Source organism: Dreissena polymorpha, chromosome 2 (genome assembly GCF_020536995.1).
Source record: "Dreissena polymorpha isolate Duluth1 chromosome 2, UMN_Dpol_1.0, whole genome shotgun sequence".
Classification (NCBI taxonomy): domain Eukaryota; kingdom Metazoa; phylum Mollusca; class Bivalvia; order Myida; family Dreissenidae; genus Dreissena; species Dreissena polymorpha.
In genome coordinates, this window is record NC_068356.1 from 90,712,408 (window position 1) to 90,735,603 (window position 23,196).

At 34.1% G+C, this 23,196-nt stretch overlaps 1 protein-coding gene across 1 annotated transcript in view; it reads right to left on the minus strand.

Moving 5' to 3' along the window:
• Window positions 1–1,473: 1,473 nt before the first annotated feature.
• Window positions 1,474–23,196, minus strand: part of LOC127869896 (glutamate receptor ionotropic, NMDA 2B-like) — a 36,738-nt gene continuing 15,015 nt past the window's right edge. Inside the window, exons 2-15 of the mRNA XM_052412554.1 lie at window positions 18,234–18,436; window positions 12,127–12,263; window positions 11,402–11,588; window positions 10,958–11,105; window positions 10,294–10,544; window positions 9,874–10,024; window positions 9,463–9,646; window positions 7,479–7,604; window positions 6,326–6,546; window positions 5,610–5,770; window positions 4,088–4,269; window positions 3,123–3,361; window positions 2,539–2,702; window positions 1,474–1,816 (exon numbers count right to left, since the gene is read on the minus strand). Coding sequence (XP_052268514.1) covers window positions 1,474–1,816; window positions 2,539–2,702; window positions 3,123–3,361; window positions 4,088–4,269; window positions 5,610–5,770; window positions 6,326–6,546; window positions 7,479–7,604; window positions 9,463–9,646; window positions 9,874–10,024; window positions 10,294–10,544; window positions 10,958–11,105; window positions 11,402–11,588; window positions 12,127–12,263; window positions 18,234–18,436 — 2,697 coding nt within the window. The remainder of the gene's footprint in view (window positions 1,817–2,538; window positions 2,703–3,122; window positions 3,362–4,087; window positions 4,270–5,609; window positions 5,771–6,325; window positions 6,547–7,478; window positions 7,605–9,462; window positions 9,647–9,873; window positions 10,025–10,293; window positions 10,545–10,957; window positions 11,106–11,401; window positions 11,589–12,126; window positions 12,264–18,233; window positions 18,437–23,196) is intronic.

The window sequence follows — 23,196 nt, forward strand, 5'->3', positions numbered from 1 at the left end:
TGCGGACTGCACAGGCTAATCTGGGACGACACTTTACGCACATGAATTAAGCCCAGTTTTATCAGAACAAGACACATTTAAGTATCCGCATATTGAAGTTGTAATCTCCGTCTATAACAATAATTTATAGTACATTTTCAAAATTATACACCATTAATTATAATCATATTAAGTGAACATAGTTGATGATGTACATGAACTGCATGTGCGTCATGAATGCAAAATGATACGAAAGAAGTATATAAAACATTTAATATATGTATATTGATAATGTATTATTCACAATGATAAACGCATAACATGAAAAAATGTTCAAATCTATCTAAACACCAATGTAACATCAATGGTAAACTGTCGTGTTGTTATATTTCATATATGACGTTGAATTTATTCTTAAATGTTAATGTATAAATAAACATTCAAGGTATACGTTTTTAACCATGCGAAGAAGAAATCGTCGCTTAAATCACACAAATGCAAAGTACCATATCAAAATACGAAGAGAAATAACAACTTGAGCAAGGCGCGGCAGTGGATATAAGTAATATACTATACTGTGCGATTAAATCATTTTACACTGCACATCGTACTTAAACAACGTTAGTTATTAACTACCAATAGTGGCATCTGTTCTTGTTTGATGTATTGCAAACAGGGGCATACTAAGAAGATACTAAATCAGCAGTAAATTGTAGGAAAACACATTCATTTGATACTTCATTCAATTTCCTCATTTGAAAAAAGTATGTGTATCGCATGTATCAGCCGAGTATACTTACATTTAACCCTTTGCATGCTGGGAAATTTGTCGTCTGCTAAAATGTCGTCTGCTTCATTTCTATAATTAGCATTTTCTTCGATTTTTTTTTCAAATAATATTATCAGAATAGCAAACAGTTTGGATCCTGATGAGACGCCACGTTCTGTGGCGTCTCATCTGGATCCAAACTGTTTGCAAAGGCCTTCAAAATTCGATTCCCACACTGAAAGGGTTAACAACACGTGGGGACAGAACACATAAACATAGAAACATTTGAAACATACCATCAGGCTGAAGATTTGTAAAAGCCTCGTTCAGTTATTAAATAGTTATCACTTGCCCTAATCTTACTCGTAAACATATCTTTAGCATAACATATCTATCACACCGACAAACACGCCGACATTTGTCACCATACACGTTCATTCAATAATAAAATAATAAAAACATTTACAGTTCTTTTCACACTCCACGATATTAGACACATTCTTGCGTAAAAACCCATTTCTGAGGGTGTCATTTTGGCTGGGCATTTGCTATTATCGTAAAATACCTTCAAGCTTCACACACGCAACATAATCATTGGCTTTCAGTTTGTATATCACGCTCTCAATAATATACACGAAAATAGAAGGGGTCTGAAATTGAAATGTTCGGAACAATTGATTATGAATATGAATGTTGATGCAAAATGCCATTTGAGAAGAACTAAATCACAACTCACTGTCGTCGTTTTGATTGGTTACTCCAACATAATATTTTCCTTCAAAGTATTTTGACTTTGTCGCAGCAGGACTTTTATCTACGTCTCGTTTATCAATCACTGGTGACATGTCAACCGCTTGAGAATACGATGGCAAACGCTTGTGGCTTATCTCTACTTGGATCGGGGGCGGGGCGCTGGGAGCGTCTGACACCGCCCGCTCAGGGGTATCAGGATTGTCACTCTCGACCGAGATAGCATTTGTATAGCTAGGTGAGCGACGGAAATGCAAACGTTTTTTATCACTATCAGATAAATTACCGATATTTTCCGCCTCGGAATAACTTTTATCCCTAAGCGAAACAACTTTGCTTGGATAAACCTGGTTTGTGTTGTCATGTTTACCAGAAGTTTTGTTATGACCACTTTTGACATGATTGAAATATTTTTTTCGAGCCGAGTCTGGAGTGTCACATTGCGAGTCATGTTGTAAATTATTTCTAAGAACAATTGATCGTCCATTTGGTTCTACATGATTGGTTTCGTGATGTGTTGCGACTAAACCCAACGTGCTTTCTGTACTTGAAACAGCACTGAAATAACAAATTGTACATGTTTAAGATCGTGAATACGCGAATAATAATTTACCCATCGATATAATCAATTTATTATTGTACGTGTATATATTATTAAATAATTATCAAAGATAAATCATGTTACTATATTTTAGTTTAGACAAGCGAATAATTGCCTTCACAATACTGGGTATTTACAAACATAGCGCCACTACGAAAAAACATAATTTACGCTTTGGTCAACGCTGATTGCTGATGCACAGTATGTTAACCCTTTGCATGCTGGGAAATTTATCGTCTGCTAAAATGTCGTCTGCTGAATTTCTACAATGAGCATTTCTTCGATTTTTTTTTCAAAAAATACTATCAGAATAGCAAACAGTTTGGATCCAGATGAGACGCCACGTTTTGTGGCGTCTCATCTGGATCCAAACTGTTTGCAAAGGCCTTCAAAATTCGGTTCCCGCACTGAAAGGGTTAAAGACATCAATAAAACGTACAGTAATTCATCTTTCATTCGCTGTAGTCTAAACAGTGCCAGATCCAGCTCATGTTTGGCCTTCCAAAGTTGCGTCTCACATATCGGGTCTTTGCAGCGATGCCGCTTATGAAAGTCTATTGTATCTATCACAGACTGCTCAAATGTAAGCGATTTACCCATACTCTGCAGGCAGAACGAAAATCATTTTTATGTAAATATATAAAATACTGATTTAGGAATCATGCCATTTTGTGTCCTTTGCATGCTGGTGTCAGGTTTATATGTAACTTAAATTCATTTTTAAAATTATGTTGTAAACAGAACAATGCGCAATTCGTTAATAAACGTTTACATTATGATGTATTACCGAAAAAAATCTAATAAGTGTCAGATTCTTTCAAATGAAGGGTATGATTCACTTATGGAGTTTCTATTTAGTGAGACTTCATCTGATCGGCGATATTGTAATGTAGTATACATTAATAGCGGTGTTTAATCTGGTGTAACAGTAATCTTAAGTAAGCAAGTGTAAATAACAAAAACGATTGCTACTTTGCCTGGGAAACGAGTACTGAGATTTTAAAATGTGAAATATAAACATACCAGGCTTACAAGTGCACAACAGCCTGTTTTGTCATATTTCTTGAGACATCGGCGACCAAACTTAAAGTACGCATGCTCCAACAACATCAAGACTGTGGCCAATGTGACTCCAGACGCAAGCAAGATGAATGCACTGGTGAAATTCGGTACGCCAATTTTATTGCTTGTTTTGTTCTTCTTATCCTTCTTTGAATGACAGGCTCCCGCCAGCCAGAACTTCTGTAGACGATCCAGTTCACCTACACAGAGATGTAGACTTTTATGATACCAAAACAATGCAAATGAACCCAATTATGCCAAGTGGACTTTCCCATCCTTATAAATTGGCTAAATTTATTTCCAAAATAAGGGATGTCTAGTATATTTATTTTTATATTTAGAATATTTCTTACAGAAATTCCTTTAGGCAAACAGCGCAGACCCTGATGAGACGCCGCATTATGCAGCGTCTCATCTGGGCCTACGCTGTTTGCCAATGCCTTTTTTCTAGACGCTAGGCATAAATGGGTTAACACAAACACTAATTATGGTAGTTCAAATGGACACTTGTTTACAAGTGATACTACAATAATATGAAACCGAATCGAGTAATCAACAATGACCAGTTGGATGCAGGTTGAAGCATGTGGATTATGAGTGGATATTCTTTCACAAACAATTACATTTATCTTTTTGATTTTCAAAGACTAAAGTGATTAAAAAGCAACATAAATGAAACTTAAATTACATAAAAAAATGTAGTATAAAATAATTTTAAATATTGAATAATTTAATGAAATTGCTTTGCAAAAATATGCATTTTTACTATTGACAGACAGGACCACACCTCCCTTGCGTTCATTCCAAGTTAATGCCAAAGACACTATTTACTTCCACTAAACCGGGATCTGATTGCATAGAAAGCATTCCGCGAAGATGTGTCATTATGGCGTTTAAACGTCAACAATCCTAATACGTGTTCATACCGTTTCTCTGAAGATCCAAAATAATCTTGTCAATTTCTCCGACTACAAGAGAGCCCTTGGGAAAACCTACGCCATACCCTGTCATGGCGTACCACTTGCCGACAGTGAGGAGATCGCATTCTTTGGCCCTTCCGGATTCGTATTCCAGTACCGTAGCATCATAAATGAACGCGTGGATTTCTCTGTTTTGAAAAACAAGATCACATGAAAACAATGTTTTAACTGTTTCCTCTTCTTTCCATTTTCTGAATAGGAATAATAACTTAAAATACACTGTTGTGTGCCCATGATTATTAACGCTTTATCAACATAATACTGGCAACATAATTTGATATGGAGGATAAGGTATGCTTCCGATATTAAAGATAGACAAAGTTCTCACATTAAATTATGTTGACGAACTCTTGCGCGAGTACAAATATGTTTCCCACTTTAAATGAACAATTAAGTTTGCAGCAATACACCGACCTTACAAACATATTATATGTATTAAATGTTTTTATTTGTATACTCATTTGCATTATGTGTTCGAAATGTGAAAACTGTATTTGTTCCCAAAGAGGAATGCCAGTCGGATTAGGAAATCAACAGTCCAGCGCTATTTTGACTGAATATTTTCCGTGGATTTCCAAATTATTTTTTTTCTGGCATGATATTGGCCCTACCGACAGATATAGCTATTATAACGGTCATGGTTACAGTTGTATTGACGCGAGAAAAAACAAGGTAAAGCTTAACCCATAAATCAATAGCAACAACAGAAGGACACGGTTTCATAAATTTAAAACGCAGATGTGTTTTCGTTAATAAGGTGTACACATAGATCTTCTATATGCTCCTTAAAATGGGAACCTGTTAGAGATCTACGCGGGAAAAGTTTTCTGAAAGAGAGAAGTCATAGGTATAACGTATTGTCTTCTCTTTTTCTTTTTAAATGTAAACGAAATGTATTGTTTGGAGAGATGACAATAAAATCTCATTGGCTTTTAACTTAGTGCTAAGCACATGATCTGATCAATACTATTCTGGAATTCAAAATAACGTTTGTACCAAAATGACAAGCTCAATTATCTGATGGGTTAAATCCATATTCAAGACATTATGCGATAGTTATTTGGTCCAAGACGAATAATGTACACCTAAAGCATTGATAAGTAATGTGTTACATGTTGTTATTCTAACAATTTCAATTTGTTAATACGTGATTGTGACTTGAAGCTGATTTTAAAAAAATTACCACTAAACACTTGAAATACTTTTATTATTTAATGGTATACATTCGTGACCAATGGCATGACATGCACACATATTATATTTCAAATTATTTAAAATTTGACCAAATTTTACAAAAAATCCTCAGACAGGTTACTATGACAATTGTATGGAATAAATTATCCGATAATTTTCGCTAAGTTAAATGAACTATTGACTTACGTGATATTCATCAGCTATGCGCGATGTTCTCAACGTTTTTCTCTCTATATATAATACCCCATCTGCATTACGAGTGTTGAACACATACCCTGCTAAAAGAGCGCGGATTCCGGCGTCAACAGACGTCTTGTTGTACTTCTGCATATAGCGATGCATCCTCGGGTACTTCATGCGTATGTTGTCCTCCGTACTCCCTCCGGGTAGCGTTGCAAACTTAAAATGCGGCGTAACGGCAGTCGGGTTCGCCAACTGAACAAATAATGATTGTTTACAAAAATTAGTTTTAGTGTGTAAGGTTTTTAATGGTATATATGCTATTCTTTAATTTGGTAAATCATAGTTAGAGCTTTTTTACTGTTGTGGCTATCATAAATAAATAACACTTAAAATGTAGTAGAAGTTAAAAAAAGTAATTTCATTTACCATTATTATATAATAATGTTTATATTTTGCCTTAACTGAGCAGCTTTCCTACTAGTCAATTTAGCATGTCTTAAAAAACTAGCTCGGTACAAAATAGTGTAATATAATTATTTTTATAATGTTTCATCAAGAACTATATAACATTTTTAAGGACATTATGACCCCGCATTTGCATTGCATTTGCGGCAAACATGTACAAAAGTCGATCTGCTTTACACACATTTCATTAGATAGTAATACATGTCATACAAAATATTATAATTATCACATTCCTTGCATTAACAGTCAGGTTTAGCGTTTAAATTATTAAATAATACCCCGATAAATCCTCATTCGTTTTGCAGCGCTCGATAGCGCAACCGTAGTCAATATAATACATACACGCCAGTCCTGGATCCCACTTAGGTCGTAATATTCGTCAATTGTGATCATGAAGGCAGCCAAATTTGCAGTGTAACTCGCAAGAAAGACTAGGGCAAAAAGAGCCCAGACATTTGCCAGAAATCTGCTCGACATTCCCCTTGGGTTATCCGTGGAGACGGACGCTCCAAACAGCATGGCCCAGATAAGCCAGAAGGAACGAAATAATGAGAATTTATGTTCTGCAAATATATAAGGCATGATGACTGTTATTACTTTATGATAAGTTGAATATAAGCTTAAACATCGGATTCATTTTTTTTATTTTTAAGATATGATACTTGCAAGTATAAAACAAACTTAATATTTACTGACTGTGTCGTAAATCGTCTACTGAAAGAATCCGTGTGGTTGTAAGAATATCGTATATTTTTATTCTCTCTAAGAAAATATGCTTTACAAACTAACATGCATATTTTACTATTAATTTACCAAACATAAAATGGCGGCGACAATAAAACATGCAATAAGGTTTTTAAAGTAAAATGATATATGTCTTAAACAACATATATACACATATATTTAATACCTACATACCTGTTATATTATAAATGCATATATAGCTGTCATTAAAACAGTTAAGATTGCGTACGATGTAAGAAACATACACATGTATGTACACAAATATCAAATAATTATATTTTATGAGCATGCAATTACCGACTGTTTGTTTATGCTGAGTTTTAGTAAAAAACAATACGCATTCAATACCATTTCAAATAAAACAAAATTCATATACTAGAAATACATCGGGCAAACATTTCTATTGACATGTAATTGGCAACTGTAAGCGTATTACTTTATATATAGTAGATTTACAAAATATTTGTACACTAAATGACAATTTTATCAACCGGTCTGCGTAATGACGTAATTATCCGCCAATATAATTCATTATATACGTCTTATAAAAACATTTCAACTTTAGTGTTAGCGATTTTAAATCAACATGACATGAAAAAAGTGTATCCAAAGGCGATTGAAATACTCGATTTTGTCGAGATTTGTTTTCAATAAAGCTGAAATGCTGCTTAGTAGTTTGGGCCATTTAAATACTTTTCTGAAGATTCCAAAGGTTGAACATAGAGTACCTTAAATTACCTCATGCAGTTACCTCGCAAAGAGCGCCTCCCCCTGTCCAGGCCACTCGGACTTAGCCATTCAAATATAAAGATTGAAGAGCCCGACGCGTGGACGCTAAACACAAGAATGAGGCACCAGGAGGGAAAATCATACGGTTCTGAAAGACCGAAAAGTAGGTGCAAACATCGTATAATGTTATACATATTTAAGGCTGGCTCGGTCTCGACGCCCTGTTTGACGGGATAAAATAAAGAGACAGAGAAGATATTTTGGTTCGTGTGTCCTCACTGCAGGATGACATCTTTACAATAACTGTTTTACTTTTTTTTCAAACACCGTCTATGCTGAGATTGATATTTGATCGAGTCACATGATCCATGGCGATAAATAAAACATAGGGTAATAGAAGGTCACAGGAAAAAGGAGGGGCTGATAAATGTTTTGCTAAAAGATTAAACAAGTAAGGAAGCCGTTTATGAAATTCGTGATTATTAATGGTTTAACGCAGAGTGCAGAGAATAAACACTGTATGCAAACGAAAACATCGATGCAATGACAACGTTGCATGTTCCCTCAAAACTACCCTTCGAAATCATGCAATTTAAATGGAATGAAATACAAAAATAAGGATATGTTATCTTTCCTAAGACATGCATAACATAATGATACAAAGATTATTATAAGTCACGATGAAAGAAACGACGACTTTTGAAGCAAACCACTGAATAACTGAGTGAATTAAGGAAACATGCCGCACTTAAATGATACTACACAAACCGATAATTGAATAATGCATACCAACATAAATAACAGTCTATGCAAGAAATTACACTACCTCTGGGTTCGTGACTCAGAAGGTTAATTATGCCACGGGGGCTGTACCACTCAGAAATAAACATAAAGGAGGAAACGACAGGGATAGAAAAGAACATCACCAAGAACCATGTTGACATATCGAATGGCTCTGCAATTGGAAATGTAAAATATAACTGTCACAAAAAGGTCAAAATGAAATAAGTAAGACGTATTAACAATTTTAACTATCTGAAGCTTCTACCTAACTTGATGGACAATCCAATTATAATAACAATTGAAAACAGAAAAAAGTAAAACTTATAAAAGTATAATCAACCTTAGAGCTCTGTTATGGTAAAGTTGTAAACAGGGTACACAAACGTTCCAAACAGAATTAAATAAATTTATAAATGCATCGACCAATCAAGGTTTGCTTCAAATTAAGATATGTACATATGTAACAGATAAATAATAATATTTTTAATAACTGCTAATCTTGAAATTAGTGTTACAACAAATATTGTTCAGGTCTTAAACATGCCACCAAACTTTAAGCTTCACAAAGCATAATGCTTCATTTAAAAAGTTCTACATTACCCCACATCAAAGTACCAATTTAACATAGAAAGTTTAAGCTAAATATATTATTCATTATTTTTAAGCCTTTTTGATTTTTGCTAACCTTTTCTGGAAGAATACGAAATAACATAATGGTTTCGATTAAGAAAATTTGTGTTAGCACGTTTTTTGGAATTGAAATCGAAGCAACGCCGCTTTATAATTCTGGTTAGAATATCATGTATTGCCTCATTGTTGGAGCGCTAATTGCCGCGAACATTACGTTCTTGTTAAAAAGCACCGACTCGTGTGAGTTTGTTCACTAAACATGATGGAATATTGAAAACTAAGGAATTTAGCGGGGATAAAATAACTTTAACACACTAAACCTTACTCAAAATATTGTACAATTTAAGCATCATTTGACAATAAATATTAACACTATACATATGAGCGGTCTTCAAGAAGAGACTTCTGTTAGAAAAAAATTATGTAAATATATATATAATTTAAATATTAATAAATGTAACACTGAATGAGTCAGATTAATCGGTCAATATAACGCAATACGAATTGTATGGCACACCAAAAAAGTTATACACACGGCAATAATAGTAATCCTTCAGATACACAACTATAAAAATAACTAAAATAAAAGTTACCGAGAAAAGCAGTTGCGGATATTGCTCCTTTGCGCAGGGCGACCAAAATTGTGATACCGGTCTCCAGAAAGGGCGTGGAGAAATCCATCGCGGTGGAGCGCTGGTGAGTTATCTTGATGGAGGTTATTACCATGTCCGCCTTTTTCTCTTGCATCTCTTTAACGAGCCCATTCCAATCGCCTTTCTGCATTCATAATACATGGTTTACATTTAATTAATAATGGTATGCTTATAAACATTATTAATATATTTTAATGTGTGTTGGGTGATAACCGTGATAACCTGGATATACATTTTGCTAAATAATGGCTTCCGCATTATTTGTTTCTATAGAACATATGTCTTTCATATGGGTCACAAAGATTATCGCAGACCTCGTGTTAACCTAATGCAAAACGTATGAGTACTTACCTCGTTTTTTATTCCCCATAAGCCGTCCCTGACCTCGTACAGTTCATAGTCAAACATGAGCTTTTCACTAAACACCTTGAGCAGGTCAACACACAACCCCGTACAGCAATAGTTAACCATACCATCCTTCTCGTCTATTGTAGCATTCATGCTGTTAAAATACCCAAATGCAATGACTGTGAATCCAAATACATGCAACAATGACGCTGTTTGCATGGCATTAAATAACTTTTTTAGCTGTTGTATGTTATTAGTTTAATTCAACATAGTGTTATTTCATAGTAATTTCATTATTACAACCTAATAAAAAGAAATAAAATATGTGCCCATAAGTATCAAATACAAATACATGTAATGTGTGTTGGTTTTGGTTTAATCAGTGATATTAAAAGTCAAATATAGAACCAAAACATGTCTTACTATTGTTCTGGATCATCCGGCTTTTTCTGGTTCAATTTACAGGGTACTGAATAACCGGTACACTTGCCAGTCTCCGCGTCAGGTGGAACGTACATTATGTAAGGCTCCTCTTTTAAAGTCACAATCCGAAAGAAGCGCTTTTCCGGTCGTCCCTTTGGCGGTGACACTGCTCCCCCTGGCCACACCACTTCGTTCATTTCAAGCGTCATCTCAGACTTATCTCCATTCTTTTTTGGTACAATGTCGCCAACCTGCCAATCCATTTGAGAGAAATGCGCGATAATTCATTTAAGGTCAACACATACATTGGCATGGATACTGCGAAGATATATATTTTTTAGCAAAAACGCAAAGGCGCTTCTTACAAATGTATATACAACCTCATACAAATACTACAAATACATATAGGCTTATTGTGCGATTACGTTATTGGCTAGTATATGGTGAGAACACACTCATCTGATCCTAAAATGTACATGTATGTATGGACATTTGTTTTGATCAATACAAAGTAAAACGTGTGCGCATTTCTGTTTAACTATTTAAAGAATATAAAAAAACATCCAAATGACTATATTATTTATTTTAGCTAACTTTGCCACCAGGGCTTATGGTTGTACGATATACAATGTGACTACTAAACCAAACGACTATGGTTTGTTACCTCTATCCATTTATTGGAGCCCAATTTTGCCAGAGAGTGAGAGTTAGAAAGCGGCCGGCTGTTATAAATCTTCAACGCCACGTTCTCGATGATACCATTATCAGTGAATGACACGGGTGGGTTCTCTAAGGTTATTCCTTTAATCGCCCTATATGACAAATATAATGTTAGATATCAGGTCATTTAATTTAGATAAATTGTTATTCAATCACAAACTTCTCAAAATCAGCGCATATGGGGGTTTTCAGTATGTTATACAAATATTCTTTAGTATCAATGGTTAAACGCAAAAACAATTATTTATACTGCTATTGCTAAACAACTACTGGCTATGTAAATGATAAAACATTTTATGTTAATTTGGATGTTAGATCCACCCGTTTTTTTCAAACAAGAATTAAAACAGATACGCATCTGATTTTGGTAGTTATTATATCTTTTTACCTGTATAGACGATCACCGTCCCTCCAAAACGTAAGCCGTGAAGTCGCGCACGTATTCTCAGGGTACATCCGGGTCTGGTCGAGAAAGAGGTCCTGCTTGGCCAATGCCTCCAATCCTAGAGCCCACAACTTTACTGATGTCTCTATAGCCGTCTCTATGACCTCTTGCGAGTTGTTGTACAGGATACCTGAGTTGGCGTCCAAAGTGGGATTTGAATAATGATTATTATGCTAGACGTCTTGATTATGGTGCGTTACTCAATGATAAGTCAATGATTTTGTGAAAATATTAACAATGTATTGATCAAAGCTTTCAAATGCTATTAACCCAAGCAAAACTGGAATATAATAATACTGTACCCATAACATTACTTAGAAAAATGATAGCTCAAGCTACAATTTAAATATGCCAATCAGCTAAGTGTGGCTTAGTCTATGGAAATTTTGGTTTAACGCTGTTTTTAAGCTGATAATGTACACATTTACATGTATTATGTGTCGACCGCAGTGATTCCAACACGTAATTTAAATTTAAAAAAAAATTCTAAGCTTATATTCAACAAAGTCAAACCTCTAAAAAACAGGTTACAGTGACATACTTCCGATACAACTAACGAGTCATTGTTTTATTTGTGTTTTTATGAACATCATTATTTCCGTACACTTAAAATGAGAGTACAAATGTCATTATTTCACCCAATTTAGAATAATATATACAATACACACCCAATAAACCAAGTGGAAATTTGGTACTTCTGCCGATGTGTTCGCCCATACTGGCGGACGTCAGCAGCCACATATAGTTCTGACCGGTCAGCCCCATCTCCTTGGCAACGTCCATGATGTCCAAAGCTTCTTCTGACCTATTGAACGGTAAACCAATAGGTTTAGTTAAACAGATTACATCTACATATACATGGCATTTTAAACAAAATATCATTTTTGATCACAATCTTTGCCATTTTTTGGCCTTCAGCGCTTAACAGGTTCATCAAATCCTTGACCCCGGAAAGCTTATTGTATAGCACTTGTCCATTTATTCTTCAACACTTTCCTTATGGCGACGGTAAAAGTTTGTATGTGTGTGACGTCGCTCCGAGCCAATTAAACAACAACAAAAAACTAACAAGAAGAAACAAAGTCCAAAATAAAAAAAAGTGGAACTCCGGCTGCTGGAGAAGTGTTGCATTCTTATTATATAAATATGTTGCCCCTTTATTTAAGGAAAGTGACCAATCGCCGAAACAGTACGAAAAAGCACAATACGAAATAACATACACACATAGAAAAATAAAGCTGGGGTCACCGTCTAGGAACGGTCAATGTAAAGCACTGGGGGGGGGGGGTAAACTGGTTTCAGAGCGCTCAATCTCACACTTGGCCCAGCAATTCTCATGAAACATGTAAGTGTAAATAAGATTTAACCTCATAGCATTACAACTAAAATTATTAAAACACATTTTGCAAGATGTCTAAAGCTATGTAATTGGTACTGCTCTGTTTTTCATGTATATTTTATGTAGTTTGTCCGCGTAGGGTTCAAGCTGACGTATAGTTTTCTATAATATGATAATATTATACAGTAGAACACTACATTATATATAAACCAGCATTTGTCAAAGAAAATTCAACTTACTTTAAAACGTCTATTTAACAGATATAATTATGCTTCATTATTGTGTGTAATGTACACAGACACATGATTACTTTGTAAAAATGACTTCTGAAATTGAAACAAGCACCAAATCTTCGCCAAAAATCAATGACAGACGGGCGGACAGCCCGACCGTTATATGGCACCCTACGGAAGGGTGGGGGTGCATATTAAAACTGCATTGACATGTGATGTTCTCAAATCCCCATGTCAAATTCTTAATATGCTTTAATAAGAGTACATAAGTAGTTTACTGCGCGTTATTATCCTAAAAGAAGACCACGACCACCGTGGATTTTGGGAGAGCTGTAGAAGTTAGTTTCACAACAAGAAAGAGATTAATAAGCAAATTTGACGAGGGCACACGACCGTTATTTATTCGCAAATTCCGTGCCACCGGTTTAAGTCGCATGCCATGCCGATAAACATTGAGTTGTTAGAATATAATTTATTTTAACCAGAACATGGAGGCGTAAAACACGAAGGGATCATAGTGTTGTGTATTTTAACTGGAACATATTCTTGGAATATCCGTATATATATTTATAGTTATGTATACTGGGTTTAGGTTTCTCTGTAATTGATAAAAATGATTATCGAAAATAGAAAGCAATATATATTAATGTTAAGTAAGACTTACGAAAGAGACGTTTATCGAAAAGGCAAATTAAAAAAATCGATATCGTAAACACCATCTTTTTTTCTTAGCCATAATGTAGGGTAGTAAGACGTTCTTACTTAGCGTGCAGTATTATCACCCGGGAAACAGAATGTAGTATCGTCCGCAATCCATCTTGTATGGTAGCCTTATTGTCAACGAATTCACGCAGCTCTAGTTTAACTGTCGCCAGCACAGTAAACCTGCAACGATAAAACTAAATAGTTTGTATATTGCTTGCGTATAATATAATATTTCTTGCAAAACAAAATAAAACCGCAAATCTTTTACTACGTTGCTATTTTTTATTTTCTGCAAAGCACCCTAACATTATTCTCATTCGTACAATTGTTGATACCATGACGATAAGAGGTTATATTGGTATTTCATCGTTATCTACAACCAATGTAAAATATTGAAAAAAATCTTATATAAATTATCTATATATCTTTCTGTGCATCCGCAACATTCTTCAACAATAATTACCCATCGAGCGTAGAAAACTATGCGTGTGCATACCTTAAATGAAATGCAACACAATAACAAAAAATTTGGGCTGGATGTATGCAATTATATATCAAGAGCAGTTCCAAATACAACGAACTCAACTATTCTTCCGCATTAACAGTGAAATACAAGTTGTTTTGGCAGTCGCCTTATTAAATAACATATTGCAAGTTGACTAACTGAAGTACTTGTAAATTATATGTTAACACACAGCCACATATTTATAAACTGAAACACGAAACGTGACTATGCTAACAAATTTGATTCTTAATTAATTACTATTTATTTTAAACGACCTAACTTCTGCAAAATAAAGTGCATGTTTCCTTTTAGATGTTAAAAACATTCCCATATGTTTTTGTTAATATTTTTCTTCCAAATTTTCTGATGGGGAAAAAGCCTATGGGATCTCTGAAATTTATCAAGCTTGTCTTTTTCGCATTTGTTGACTGTATGCTTATTTTGTGCAGGAAAAAAAAAAATTTTAAGTTATAGGTAAATTAAGCATAAACAAACCTTTAAAAAAAATCGAACATTCAATTGGATTTATTTTACCATTCAGGAATAGGGCGGATAAATTCCATGGGAAAAAAAACACAAACAAAAAATCCATCAATAGACGAAACATACTATGGAAAAATGTAAACATTCCGTTGGAAGGCCGACTTTGCACGTACATTTCAAAATCAGAAAAACAACGCATTTGTCAAAGCAATCAATAAAATAAATTTGAAAAATATTGACCTGTCTAAAGTTATAACCTCAAAGAGGAAAACACGTAAGAAAAATGGTACTTAAGATTGCGAAATTTCGGTTTCGTACTTTTTGGGTGACCGTTTGTTACTGAATCAAGTTAACTTTACACAAAGATCTGCATATAAGCCATCTACACATACAAGTGCATCACACACCCACATTGGATGTAACACTGATCTTGACCCATGTGGCTCTAAATGTAATTCCAGCCGATATCTCAATGTAAAAAATATCTTCCCTTAAACAAAAGAAAAGCACTTTCTATTAAAACTTAAGTCATTTACTGGAAACATGTTTGTCTAGATTTGATTACAGGGAACTTGATCCCGCTGATCCCAATTAAACGTTCGTTATCCGCAAGCATGTAAGATACCTACTCAACTAGTACAGGCACAAATAAATGGATCCGAACTCAATTTATTTAGCGGACACTTTTCATTTTTCATTTACAAAGAAAGTTACATTCACCTCATTGGTCCCATGTCCATCCCGTTCTTGGACAAAATGTGATAGTTCAACTCAAACAACCTAATTCTACTTTATCTTATTTAAAGCGCACTTTATATATATTTGGGGAAACAGTGCAAACCGATCCTCGGTCTACATGTCAGCAAGAGATAGGAGTTGTTACAGGCACATGATAACGTTATATGAAAGGTACTAAAAGGGTCATGAATCTGCCTAATTTCAGGACAGAGTTATAGGGCTTGTGTATGAGACTGATCATGAATATTTTCAAATGTAAATGCAATTTCAAACGAATATCTTCGATTGTTAACGAAATATATAGGTTTTACACGCACAACTTATTGTACACTAGTCTCGCACACAACCATAACTAGGCTTCTATAAGATCACAATGGGGGAAATCCGGTAATCGTTAGCTGTTGTTAATACATACAGTAGGTGTATTTCAATTCTGTATCGTGAGTAGATAAATAGATGAGTAGTTGCATGCACGGGGTAACATGTATTTTTGTTATTACATAAAATAGACATAATTATGTCAAGAAGTGGGTCAGAGTTATGGATCTGTGTAAGTGACCTTAACAATAACCCCGAATTTATGTAAGATTTTAAAAACTTGTATAAGAAACAGTGAATGAAGATTTTCCTTAATAATAGAATTACGCGAATTACGCCGACGGCAATTGAGAAATAAAGTTCGGGTGATTCGGTGAAAAGCCAGTTAAGCATTCAATCAGGCATAAGCTATTTATAACCATCTCGGGGATGATATATTCAGCTAAGGTGTAATTAAACGAATTGTAATCTATACTGGTTTATTGTGCGTCCCAATGTCTTATTTATCCAAAAGAAATCACGGAACGTACGTTCTTCAAAATAAAAAATTTCATTTCCAAATGCTCGCTCCTATATTTTCACTTCTCAACAACTTTTAAATAACGACAATTCGACAGACATGCTTTGTCTGTGCTTTCCATCAGATACCAGATTATATGCATCTGACAGTATCGTTTATTCCGATATAAATCGCTTCTGCGTCTGTTTTCTCTTGTAAATTAAATTTATGCTGTCTCCTGAGGTTCACATCTGCTTTATACAAGGTAATCTATTGTGAGCGGTCCTACTTAGCAACGTTGATCGATTATACGCCGAAATTGCAGAGTAAATAAGCAAGACATGGTAGCATACGTATACTAAATTGTTGAAAGGTTCTTTTGCACGGATAAGGATTTTGTCAAATATGCGTTTATTGTTTAATTGTAAATAATGAAATATTTTTAAAGCGTTTTAAACCTTGGAAAACAAACACTGCTGAGAAGGGTTAACATTGGATACGCATTGTAAAACTATAATTGTATAAAAAAAAATATACTAAGATTAACTTATCACACGCCATTGAAGCCGTTACATGACTACAAGAGTGACAATTATACGATTGTTAATGTGAATGATCAGTAATGTACAAGTTATGACAAACTGATATTAAAAACTGACTTACAACAATAAACACCTTTGTATAACCTAGTTTGTTTTATTCTATATAGGTCACGTCACCAACGTTTCATAATTACCTTATACAACTTTAAATTGGCTGGCATAGATAATACGCACTATTACATGGATAAACAAACTTTCTGGTAAAATAACGAGATAAATTTGAGTAGAAGAAATAGTCCATTTTAACTGATTTAAGTACCGAATGATGCATTATTAACTAATTGTCAATACATTCTCATTTGGAATGGTTGTCTTAAGTATAGATAATTAGCAGCCAATGTTGAGCTTCGATCAAATTTGAGAGATTATGTTCACGAAGTGTTTTGGTTGATTACTTAAATGCCTAATTAAAATATTACACCACGGACGATTTTCACAGCAGCTCTAGTTAATTTCCTTCCTGTCGACTGTCATTTAAATATCCGCGAACAAATGGTGTTACTATTAATTTAACAGCGTGCTGCTTAATAAATGTGCTTTGGAAATGGTAATCTGCCAACACGCCATCGTGCAGCGTTGTTATTTGTCTAGAAAACATGTTAAGTAAGTTAGTTTGTGCAATCCATAACTTGTGTTAAGTAATTTTGAGGTTAACAGTACAAGTAAAATTATTGAAAAAACAAACATGATTTTCTATTTTCTAAAGGTACATTTATACGAAACACACTTCCTTATTGTGGAATGTACAATATATTTATATAAGTGTTGCATATACTTTATTTTAAAAAAATGAATAAAACCAAGGTAATGATTGACTTTCACAATGAAAGTTGCCCCTGAAGAACAAAACTGTTTATATAGAGGATATTTGTTGGATTCGGTGGATTATCGATTTTAATTCACGAGTGATCATAGAATTTTTTATTTTTTTTCTATGAGCACGAGTGAATTAAAATCGATATTCAACCAAATCCAACAAATTTTCGTTTTATTTTATGCTTTCTTTTACTATGCTTTTTTCACAGTTTATATTCATTGTTTAAGAGTTTAACTAAATAATTTCGCTGAAATAATGAAGTCATTTCGTCAAAAAAATGACGTCATTTCACAGTTATTTATAATTTACACTGATAATTTTCATTGTTTGAACAGTGAAATTATCAGTTTTAATTCACTGATATTTCTCTATGAACCACCGGAAAGCATAAAATAAAATGACGTATCATGACATTTTACCAAGTTTTTTTTTACAAATGCAAGTGGATTCATAGATTAAAGCGCACGGTAAATATATATTTTATTTTTGTTATGAACTGATCCATATCGTCGTATATTAGTTAAATGAATACTTACTGTGCGGTCGTAGTGTAACCCTGCGTCACACTTGTTCGGGTAACCATGCTGCGCATGCAAGAGATGAAGTCATCATTGCTGGTGATCTTCGTCGTGACGATTGCAAAATCCGTCCAGTTGTAGCGACTGAGGATCCGATGCATCCCCTCACATTGGTGGTTGATCGTCGGCGCTATTTGCAGCACCCTGGAATTCTGGTCCATCTGCAGATAGAAATACGACATTTGTTCTTATTTTTTACAATTGCGTTTTACAATATGTGTTTGCTTCTTTTGTTTTCTTATGTGGGGAATACTAGTAACCAATAGGGAATTTAAAGCTACGATCAAACAATAGTTCGATATCTCATAATTATGAATTCAATCGATCCTCATTCATTCATCTGTTGCGTAGATTATCAAATTTCTTAACATACTTACTTTTGATATAGTGAGGTAAAATATAATAAATGCTTTCATCTTTGTTACAAAACTCAGTATTGCATATTCTCTAAGCGTATTAGATTAACAAACGAATTTCGTGACATATACTATAACCAAAAGCGACGTTTAAACGAATGCCTAAAAATGTTCCGCATATGCTACCAATGCGGGGTTGAATTAAGCAAAACGGCAAACCAAATAGTGTTGCGTTCTCATATTGAATATTATTTTTCCTTCGAAAAGCCACTGACTTAATGTTTAATTCAAAGGTGCTTAAAGCATGTAATTTTTAGTATACAGCAGGCATTTCACCGCTGGCAATCGAGATAAAAAATTAGTTGCTTCTGCAGATTGTTTTATTTTAAAAAGCTGTTATCATTGTTCTGTTTCAAACGCCTTCAAATCACCAATGGCAATCAAAAGTTACATTTATTAAACGAGAAACACCAAGAATGTTCAGTGCACAGGTCTTTTTACGGAATGCTCATCGCACTTACTTAACATTTTAACGTCGTAGTATTGGAGGTTTAACAATATATACTCAAATAAATGGCACCACTATCCGTTTAACTTGTAGTATATACTTAATTGCTATAAGTGGATTTACGGATATGATTAAAACAGAAGAAAGACGAATTACACATATTACTTCATGACTTGTTATACATTCACATTATTCAGACAAACGACTTTTCATACTGATTTCATATCTTTTAATCTTAAGAAATCAATTGTTGAGCTTAACACCTCAACTGAGACATACGGCGAACATGGAATGGAACGGTATCTTATGTCAGCGTATTGTATCACCAAATTTGTAAAGCGTATCGACCAGAAATGCCCCCCCCCCCCAACGAAAAAAATATTTTTACAATAAACTGTGTTGTTTTGCTTACTTACTCTACCACTTGGAAGCATATTCCCGTTTAAATAATTGTATATATTTTTTATTTTTGTATCTACTATCCAATGGCCTGTTTCGTCTATTCGTTAATAACGCCAACGGGGAAAGTAATAAAAGCTATTCGAAACGTTGATCAAATAATCACTCTATCAAAAACGTTCTCCTTCAATGTTTATGCCCCCAATAGGGTCGTGTTGTGATCAGACTGTCCGTCCGTCTGTTTGTCTGTTCGTCCGTCTGTCCGTCACCCTTTTGCGTTTAGGTTTCGAAAAATGCTCATAACCTTTATATCGCTTCAGATGTAACCTTCATATTTGGTATGCATGTGAATATGGACAAGGCCTTTCGATAAGCCAACAACTTTTGACCTCTGTGACCTTGACAATGAACGTAGGGTCCGCGTTTAGGTTTCGAAATCTGCGTTTAGGTTTTGAAAAAAAAGCGTTTTCGGGGGCATGTCTTCCGATGGAAACAGCTCTTGTTTTATTAGCCATGCTATCAAACGTTTGGCATCGTGTCTTCAGTTTCATTGTTTGACCTAGCAACGAACTTGGGTATTGTTACACTTTTATGCTAATGAAGGTTAGGTCCGTCTTAAAAACACGAACATAGAATTTATATATAAAACTCCATACACTCACAATAAAATAACATTTACGTAAAACAAAAATACGTAGTTGCAACCGTTATCATAATTTTAAGATCCGGTTAATTAATATGTGTTTTAGCTTTCGTAATTGCATGAGTGTTCCCGTAAATATTATACGTGTTAAACGCGATCAAACTGTAGTTATTTATGCTACACATGTATGCTTTGCTAAGCAATGATCAAGGATGAACATTTTGAAAAACCAGCATGAACAACGATTGTAATACGAATTTTTTACTATATCGATCCGACCACCTGGTCAATAACACTTCACATGTTTTTTTAGCAACTATGAAATCAAAGCACTGACAGTACTTGTGTGACGATGCTTTTGAAGAGGATGGATATAAAAGCACCAATTTAAGTTTATCTACATCACCACAATTGTGTATGTGGGTACGAAAATTTTGTGTAGGAAAAAAAATATTGGTACGAAAATTTTGGGTACGAAAAAATTATGCAAAAAATTAGGGTTACATTCTCGATCAAATCTAAAAATAACTGCACCAGCGTCACAGCGTTTGAAGTGCCACCTGGCAGTTTTGTGTCTGGTTTCTGTCCCGAAACTCTCGATTAATTTGAAAGAGGACGGGAAACAAGCTGCCTTTACCTTTATCAATGGTACTGAAAAACCATTAAATTTCGTGTGGTACGAATTTTTAATGGCTTTCGTTGGTCCGCTGAACCACGAATTCAAGTCCCAATGATTATTTATACATTTTTAATCCTAAATCGGTCATTTCCGCATGTTTCATGGTTTGATAACTTAGACGAGCTGCTTCGCTGAAGCAGCTTCGTCAAAAACAGGAATGAGTGTGTAAGCAGTGCGGTCCTTATGAAAAGAGACATACTTAGCGTACGATTCACACACATGCGAGCTGAAGTGGCATCAATACAAGCGTGGCCAGTTTAATACATTGATTTAGTGCGAGTATGTCAAGAAAACAAACTGGGATTATATTTTTGCATCTTTTTAAATAATATGATGTCGTATATTTTCTAATAAGCTAATGTTAACAATTATCAACATAATTTCTCTCACTTCTCGCGAATTAAAATCGGTAATGTCGCGAAACTAACAGATATCCGCTATTAATTTATTCCGATGGTTCAATACAAGTGAATTAAAATTATATATTGAATTATTCAAACAATGGAAAATAAGAGTGTAAATGATTGATACAATTCACTGTTTATCGTCGAAATAAGTTATTGTTTAATTTATAAATGTTGCGTCATGACGTTATCATTCCTGCCAAATCTCCTGGTTGGCTCGTATACGCATAAACACAGTCGGCGGAAAAGTTGTAAATTAATGTAAATGATAAGTTTCGGAAAATAATTGAATTTTTTTAACATTTTTGATAATATTTATTTATTTGATCAATCTTAAATTAATATAGAAAAGAGCCGAAATCAACGCATATTCGCTATGCTCACAACTGTGTTACTTATTACAGATACAATATTCCATCAATATTTTGAAATTCCCGAAATATTCCCCAAACCACCAATCATAGCTGACATACAATCAACTAAGCACCGGTCTGCCACAAATTACAAAGCTTGTATCTCCCATGAGAACAGTTGCTAAGAAATGAAAACTTTAAGACATCTAATAAAGGCTGTGGAGTTTTCCTGAAGGCAGCATAATGATTACAACCCTCCTTGTCACGCGATTGTTATCTGTAATATCTATTTACAATAAATAAACCATCTGAGGGGAGAACATTCGTTATATATTATATTAAATATTTTATCGACGTTTTCCTTAATGTTTTACACAGTTTAGACCCAAACACATTTCACTATGTATAGTTTCATTGAAGCGTTAGACATGTTCTAATCGTGTTATCTTCGTTTGTGTGTATATGCCGATATTTTATCATACATGTCGATAGAAAACGATTGTAAAACAATGTTTTCGTTTTAATTGAACAAAATTTCCTGACTATGAACCACGTGTGGACGTTTTAGCAAGTGTATATATTATTTTATTGTTTTACAAGATATGAAACAATATTGATGGCACTTTTATATAAAATTGTTATATGCTAATTTATGTTAACCATATTAACCATTTACATGTTTTAGGAAATGAGACCAGTCAAAACGACAAGAATAATTTTAAAGTTTGTATAAAGTTTGCAAAGTCTTTAACTTAAAGGGGCCTTTTAACAGATTTTGGTATGTACTAAAGTTTTTCTTTAATTGCTTTATATTGATATATTTAATCGTTGGATCCCTGAAGCTCCAGTAAACCAAAGAATAAAATTAAAGAAATAAACAGAGAAGTAACGCTACACTGGTCTCGAACCACTGACCCCTGGAGTAAAAGTAGACCACTCGGCCATCCGTGCTCATACAATAAGTGATGCATTTATACTTATTATAAGCAATCCGTATAGTATCCCGAAATATAATGACAACATCAGAACTATCCATATTATTTATTCGTTTCGCGTTTCAACTCTTTATAATTTTCAGGTTTTTAATTCTTCAAAAATGAATATAATGTATATTTTAGAGCATGGTATATAGTAAGTATTACTGTTTTCTTTCGAATATCATAACTTCAACGAAAATATGCGAATCTGAAACATTTTTATTAATGTTGTCAATTTATCAAAATGTGAAAAAGGCCCTTCAACTCGTTTTAAACGTGCAGTCTCCTTGTGCTTGATTTTTAATGACACTTTCATCGTTTTACATTTATCATTTGCTTTGATATTTTGTATGATTCATTTGATTTGTTGAAATGTAACATAAATTCATTTTTAAGTTCTTTCGTGCAAACAACAAACTGGTCAAATGGTTTATGCCAGAAGTTCTATGCATAAATTATCCATTACATGTAATTCTTACGCGCTTTCGTACTTAATTGAAGAAAACAAGTAAAATTCAAGCGAATGTATTCTGATATTTTATTTCCATTAACGATAATTGACAAAAATTGTTGCTTGTATCGGAATGTTGTTTCAACTGTAC